The sequence below is a fragment of the Psammomys obesus genome, unplaced genomic scaffold (genome assembly GCF_907164565.1).
Source record: "Psammomys obesus unplaced genomic scaffold, mPsaObe1.curated_primary_1811, whole genome shotgun sequence".
Classification (NCBI taxonomy): Eukaryota; Metazoa; Chordata; class Mammalia; order Rodentia; family Muridae; genus Psammomys; species Psammomys obesus.
The window spans coordinates 619,028-626,845 of record NW_026590466.1 but is presented as its reverse complement, the minus strand read 5'-3'; the positions used below and the strand labels follow the sequence as shown (position 1 = coordinate 626,845).

General features: G+C 39.9%; 1 protein-coding gene across 4 annotated transcripts in view; it reads right to left on the bottom strand.

Moving 5' to 3' along the window:
* Nucleotides 1–471: 471 nt before the first annotated feature.
* Shroom2 (shroom family member 2) overlaps nt 472–7,818 on the bottom strand; it is a 28,143-nt gene continuing 20,796 nt past the window's right edge. For all 4 annotated transcript variants that reach the window (XM_055607404.1, XM_055607405.1, XM_055607407.1 and 1 more), the window contains exons 5-6: nt 4,971–5,243; nt 472–3,313 (exon numbers count right to left, since the gene is read on the bottom strand). In XM_055607404.1, coding sequence (XP_055463379.1) covers nt 3,047–3,313; nt 4,971–5,243 — 540 coding nt within the window. In that variant the 3' untranslated portion in view covers nt 472–3,046. The remainder of the gene's footprint in view (nt 3,314–4,970; nt 5,244–7,818) is intronic.

The following is a 7,818-nucleotide window of genomic DNA, read 5'->3' as shown; positions in this document are numbered from 1 at the left end:
ACCAGTAGTTACACAAGGAGAGCAATAAAACCAAAAGGCTTCTCAGAAAGGACAACATCATTAATTAAAAAATAATATTGTAGTAGATTTGTTAACAAAACTAAAATTTTAATCTGTGATTAGGTACAGTCTACATGTTAGTCATTTCAATTTGTTTTTAAGCACCAGGAAACTATTCATGTTCCTAAACATTAATTATCACCACTGACTTTTGCTGCATTAGCGAACTATGACAGATGTGATGAATGGTCACACTGTTGACCTAGAAATGACAAAATTCACAGCCGCCTGCATCACAAGAATCTTGCCTGTGCCCCATTAGAGATGTATTTTGTACCTGTATGCAGACATAACAACTGTGTTGTGGGTCAAAAGAGTCACTGCACCACCAAGGACTGGAGTTGCAGGTATTTGCTACTGTGCCTGGCAGGAATGCTCATATTTGAACTCAGGGCACCATGCTTATACCCTAGACATGCCCAGCACTGCTATTTTTATTCTTTTTACAAAGCTATAATGTAAGAAATAAAGACATCCTTCTTTCATTTGAAGAGACACTTTATTTTGTTAAAGTCAAGCAAGAGAATCTGTTGATAAGTGGTAAGCATCAAGCATGAATGTGCATATTGGCCAGGGTGGAGTTAAGGATAAAGCCACAAAAGCTGACCACAAGCAAGGTCAGTGTGTGTACAGAGCTCCATAGCTGTGCCCATGCCAACACCTATGCATGCCAAGGACCAACCATTAGCACCAGATTATTTCTTATGAAATAGAATCACTTATTCATAGACATATTACATGGACTCTCTGGAATTATTGGGTCCCTGCTAATCAGACATTGAACAGGCAAGTAGAGAATAGACAGGAAGGTCATAATTGTTATGTGTTTCATTACAAGCATGCTAGAGCACTACATATTTTTCTCCATAACAGACAATCCTGAAGCAACAAAGAAGAGGCAGGTTACAAACAAAATTCCATTATACACATTTTACACACATTTCATTAAGATGTTCACAACACTGTATTTGGGGGTAAAGAACCACAGGTAAATAGTTTGTTGTAAATTAAAAACAAAATAGTCTTTAATTCCTTGGAAAGTTTGTGGACAGCCAGAATCATGTTTTCTGACATGACCCACATTCACAGCAAGGGAAAACCAAGTGGAAGAAGGAAGAGTCTGCAGTGGCAGATCAGAGACTTCAAAAGGTAGAAGTAGCTTCATTTAATATGAATCAACACTTTTGCAAAGATTTTTCTTCTGATGGACAGTGGTAGGCTGTGAGCAAGGCCATCTGTGGTGTGTGGTGCAGAAGCTTGCCCTTCTTGACTCAGCTCTATAGAGGGTACTACCATCTTCACCAGAGCTTATGGTGTCAGCTTCTGTTTCTCTGGCTCAGGAAGCATGGATTCTGGTTCATATGGGAGTGTGAACATATGCATATACACATGGATATAAATGTGCACATGTATTTTGGAATGGTTGTGTTAACTGCTAAGAGAGGGAAATCTTTGCATGTGCTGCAATATCAGGGGAAAATTTGATTTAAATAATCCCTTGATTAAACAAAGACTAGTAATGCCTAAACATCAAGTTACCAGGGAGACTTGATGGTCACTCACCATGCATTTAGTTACATAAACATCTTTTGAACTACACCAAATATACATACATTTAATGTAAGTTATACACCCCTTTGGTGGCTGAACATTTTTTATGCATTTATCCGCCATATAAATATTCTCTTTGGTGAAGTGTCTAGTCAAATCTTTTGCCCACTTTTTTCAAAACATTTGTTTCCTAGTGTTGGGGGTTGGGAGTTCTTTATACAAATTGTTTATCAGTATGAAGCCATGAAGAGGGGTATGCTGTTGAACCCAGAACTCAGGAAGTGGAGGCAGGAGGATCAAGAGTTCAAGGTCATTTGGATTATATAGGGAGTTTGAAGCCAATCTGGGTTAAATGACACTCTTTGAAAACAAATAACAAAAAGAAAATGAGCAGCAAATCAGACACATAATTTACATGTTTTCTCCCATTTTCTGTCCTGTCAACTGTTGCTTTAATGAGTAAATACTCTATTTGTCACCTTGCCATTTCAACTGTTAAGGACAAAATTCTGTTTCAAATGTAAGCACTAGTCACTCTACAGGACCTCTGACCAGAGGACCACATGGCATGTGGCCCATGGTAACAGGCAGAATGGTAAAAAGAAGATAAGCCACTGATTATCATTAAGGATCATGTACACAAACAAATTAGTATTCTGGGGAAGGAAACTTCAAAATATTCCATTGGTCTCAGGAAATAAAGAACAAGCAATAACATTATTAGTAGACACACTTTTAACTAAGTAATGTTTCTCGGTTAGAAATTATTTAAGATTTGACAAGGATGCTAGCTATCTGTTTATTTTGGGTGTTTCAAAGCATGCATACAAGTTATGTGATGGTTTTAATCTTGGAATGAGTGAACCAAATATGTAGGTTGTTCATTTCATAGTTGGCTTTTAACTACTAGGAAATGGTTCATCTTTTCCACACATCAATAAATTATCATCATCACTGATTTTTACTGGGACAGAGAACGTATTGATGATAGACTGATGAATGCTCACATTGTTGAATGAACAAGAACAGAACACACAGCAGTCCATGCCTGGCTAAATCACAAGGGTCTTTTCTCTCATGCATTGTAGAGATGTATTTGGCATCTACACAAGGGAGGAGTAACAGTGCCACTGTTGCAAAGGAATGCTTGCATATACTGTGGGTCCAGCCATTGGACATACTAGAGGACCCTTGATGACTATGAAAGCCTGGCATCCTGTGAAGCCACATGTGGTACGAGACTCTGCTCAGCAAACCAACAGAAATTAAAAACAAAAACAAATCATCACACACTAACAGGACATTATTGCTTTTTTACTAGCCTAGTGGCTCTAGAGTGTGTCTTTCCAGAGATAGGCAAATAGGCTTGGGTTCACTCATGTAGTCCCAGGCAATCTTCAAAGCTCAGTGTCTACCTTCTGTGGGAATGGGCTTCTCATTTGCTTCTCTCAGGCTGTAGGCTGTCAAACAAGCACTTGAGCTGCTCTTCACCCAGGTGGATTTTATCTTCCAGCTCTCGCTGCTCAATGATGAGAGCCGACTTCATCTTCACAAAGTGCTCATAATCAGCCAGGTTCTCCTCGCTGAGGTAGGTGGCCAGTATATCAAACACAATGCGCTCACGGCGGTCCAGGTTCTCTTTAAGCTCCTTGGCATCCTCATGTTGCTGGGTTAGGACTCTTTGTTTCTCCAACAGTGACTGCTATTGAAGGGGAGAGAGACAGAAAGTTCTGTTGAGGCACAACTAAAGTAGCAACTGGCCAACAACCACTTTAAAAGCTCTGCAGGTTTTGGAGACTTGTCTCGTAGGTATCCATGGAAACCTTGAAGCCACATGGCATTCCCACAGGAGTGACCAGGATGTGGTCTACATGTGCTTGTAACTGTGGCTAGCTTCTCTACAGTTCCTCCTTCCCTGTCCCTCCCCAAAGTAATTCACTGGCCCCTCTCTGAGTTTTCTCTCTCTGTGCCTTCTCTCCCATTTGCCTTAAAATCAGGGACTAGCAACAAAATACTTTGGCATCATGTTAGGCTCAAAACTGAAAAAGGGAAATATGATAATTAAGTTGAGCCTGGGGCACAGGCTTTTAATCACAGCTACTCAGGAGGCTGGGCAGAAAACTTATAAATGAAAGTTATGCCTTAGCTATAAAGTAAATTCAAATCTAGCCCAGACAATGTCCTCAAAATAAAAAGTAGAAATAGGATTGGGGCTGTAACACTGTGGTAGAGTTTTCCTAGTATTTTGAGTAAGACCATGGGTTCAATCTTTTTAGTATGAGAGGGAGAGGAGTAGAAGGAAAAGAAGGAGAAGGACACAGAAACACAAGGATGGACACACACAGAGACACACACATGACCCGAGACTGATTGATTCTAGGGCAGGATTAAAATTTAATAAGAGGTGCTACAAAGACAAAGCAGAATTGCTGGAAGGTTTATAATGGAACAGCCCTTAACTCCTAAGTGTCCTGTTTAGGGGAGGTACAGTGTCCTGCTTGAGACTAAGGGATAAACAACCATGTCTCTGACACATGACACTAACAATCACTGCTTACAGTTTACAGAATACATGCACCCAGTAGAAGCCCTACCAACTCAAAGATGAAGGAAGCTAAGAAAGGAAGAGATGAATGCATCCAATGTCTTCACATGGAGTCTGGCAGAAAGAGATCAGGAAAGATGGGCTGTTACCAGTTTCTAAATGTGTCCTGAACCAGAAAATCTCTTTGGCATGTCCATGACCATACAAGCACATTTTGCTTGTCAGGCCTGAGACAAATAGATATGATATTATCATTGAAAGGGGCCACGTAAGACCAACTTAGTCCAGTTAGAAAATAATCAGACTAATAGTAACTGTTTCTAAATGTAGTTCAGGTTGTTAAAGTCACATGGATGCCTGAAAGCTGCTGAGATAGTGGTGGAAGAGTGCAGTAAGTATTTCATTAATAAAGATGTTCTTTTTGAAGTTCTATAATATGCAAAGAATGCAGAGAGAGAGAGAGAGAGAGAGAAAGAGAGAGAGAGAGAGCTTGATTGAAATACAATCTATGAAATAAAGCCAGCAAGATAGCTGTTTCTCTTCTTTTGAGTACAAGTAAACTAAGGATAGACATGGTGGTACATGCCTGTAATGCCCCCGACTCCCTGCATTCCATTAGCTTGTTCTGTCTGCCAATTGAAAGGAAGCTGAGAGAGCAGACCTCAGATGTACCAGAACACCAAACTCTAGATATTATACAGGCCATGCACAGACAATATGAGGCTTCTAATAGCTGAGTTTTTTTTTTTTTAGCACCCCAAGGATTGCCTTGCTCACCACTTCCCATTTCCCAGACAGATGTGTTTGTATGTACCCGGTCTCCAGGAGAAGGACTGTCATCCAAATTATTGAGGGCATTTTCTACACGAGCCAGGCGCCCTGACAGTGACAGCAGGAGGTTCACCACTTTGTCCAGGTCCCCAATGAACATCCGGAACTTGTCAAACTCATTGGGCTTGCAGACATCTTTCACAATGGCTTCCACCTCATCCCCAAGAGCATTGTTCGCTTGGATGTCCTCTAGCAGGCTTTCCCGGGCTTCCCGGAGCACCTGCAGCTTGCGGCTGATACTGTCAATGAGCTCTTGCTGTAGGGCACAGAGGCATGGGAACACTTGTTAGGATAATTCCAAGCGGGTGTCCCAAGTTAGTGTAGCAAAATGACACATAGCCTGGGTAGAATTCAGCCATACTTGTTGTGTTAGTCTTTGAATCATCATATGATGGAGGATTTGTAAAACCAGTGGAAAGAGAAGGCCTCCGGGTTAAATACAAACTTTCTTGTTTGTATGAGCCTGAGAGGTAGCTCAGCAGATAAAGGTGATTCTTGGCAAGTCTCCTGACTTGAGTTCCATTCTCTCAGCAGTTGTACTCTAACCTCTTTGCATAAGCTATGGAACATGTACACCCACGCCCACATCCAAATGTTAAAAAGAAACTGTTTATACTTACTGAATATATAAACTCTGATATGTATATATAAATATATTTAGAACAAAACAGGGCTGGTGTGTAGGTCTGTGATAAAGTATTTGCCTAGTATCCAAGAAGTCTTGGTTTCTAGCCTCAGCACCATAAAAATAGACAAATGAGCATGCCTTTAATCCCAGAACTCATGGAGGCAGAGGCAGATGGATCTCTGTAAGTAAGAGGCCAGCCTGGTCTACAAACCAAGCCCAGGACAGCCAAGGCTACACAGAGAAACCCTGTTTCAAAAAAACAAACAAACAAAAAAACCCAAAATGACAACAACAACAAAACACACAAAGTTTGACAGTTAATTTTGATTGTCATGTTCACTGGACTGAAAAATTGTCAGCACAGTAGTGAAGCACAGCTCTGGCTGTGTCTACAAGGATGTTTCCAGAGACAATTAGATCTTGAAGTGCTGACCTAATTAATGTTTTTTGTTGTTGTTGTTTGTTTGTTTGTTTTTAAATCCATCTATGGTTTCAGAATTTGAAAAAAACTATTGGGAGGTGGTGGAACTGTGGAAGGTGGAACATGGTTGGAGACAGTGGGCATGATCTAAGGGGCTGCATTTTGCCTTTCCTGTTGCTGCTTTGCTCTACATCCTATCTATGATGAACTGAACAGATCTGCTCCACCATGCCAAACCTACTATGGGAGAATTCAGCCATGAAATCATGCTTAACAAAAATTGTCCTTCTCTAAAGTTATTTATGTCATGTATATCATCACAGAAAAGTAAAAGTAACATAAAGGAATGTCAGTGACATTCTGAGATGTCTTTCACTGTAATCTACTGACTTTAATCTGACCAGAATGCATCTAAGTTACTATGGAAAAATATATGTACCATAAACCATTTCAACTTTAACTTTATTTTTTTTTTTTTGGTGCTGGAGATATAACTCTGGGCCTTATTCATCCCAGGCATGCACTGTATCACTAAGTTACACAGACCCACATTTGAACCATTTTTAAGTTTGTGGCAATGTGGAATTTACCACATTCATACTGTTGTGCATCCACCACAGGGATTTGTTTCTAAAACCCCATCTTCCTCAGAAAGACCAGTATTTATTAACACTATAGTCTACCCCTACACCCTATGGGTTATAACTCCTTGGGGGTAGAATGACTCTTTCACAGTGGTCACCTAAGACCATCAGAAAACACAGATATTTACATTATGATTCATAACAGTAGCAAAATTAGTTATGAAGTAGCAATAAAAATAATTTTATGGTTGAGTGTCACCACAACATGAGAAACTGTATTAATGGGTCACAGCATTAGGAACACTGAGAACCACTGGTTTAAAGGATAACTTTTATTTATTATTATTTTTTGTGTGTAATCCTGGGAATCAAACCCAGGACCTCTTACATGTACTCTGTCACTGAGCTATATTCCTAGCCCTAAATCACTAATTTTGTTTCTGGTGTTTTGTTGTTACTGTTGTTGAGATAGTCTTTCTATATAGTCCAGGGTGGCCTACAATTTGTGGTCTTCCTGCTTCAACCTCAGTGATAGTATCAAAGGTGCACCCTGATTCCATTGCATGTGTATGTGGTGTGCACGCATGTATGTATGTAGATCTTAACATGAGGTTGACATGAGTGTTATCCTTGATTGCTCATTCTCCATCTTCTATACTGAGGCAGGGTATTTCACTTGAACCCTCAATGACAACTTGGCTATTCCAGCTAGTCATCTTGCTCTGTGGGGACCCTATCCCTATGTAAGCACTTCAGGCAGTGCTGCTACACCCATTATATATTTATGAGTTCAAATCCCCAGATTTGAACTCCAGTCCTCCTGTTTCCATTTTACCCACAGTGAACATTTTACCCACACCCATAGTTCTAAGGTACTAGTTCTCCCTAGTTCTAAGGTACTGATTTTCAAAAAAACAAAAGTAAAAATAAAATGTGGAGCTGGATATAGTTGTTCATGCCTGTCTAACACTGAGTTGGCTGAGGCAGGAGGACTGTAAGAAATAAATATCATCCTGAGCTATATATGAAGTACCAGGCCAAATAAGGCTATATAGTAAGACTCTGTCTTAAAAACTAAAATAAGTATAGCAAATAGCAAATACAAACATGTGTACACCACACACATAGAACTCCACCCCTCATGCACACTTTATCTATCTATCTATCTATCTATCTATCTATCTATCTATCTATCTAT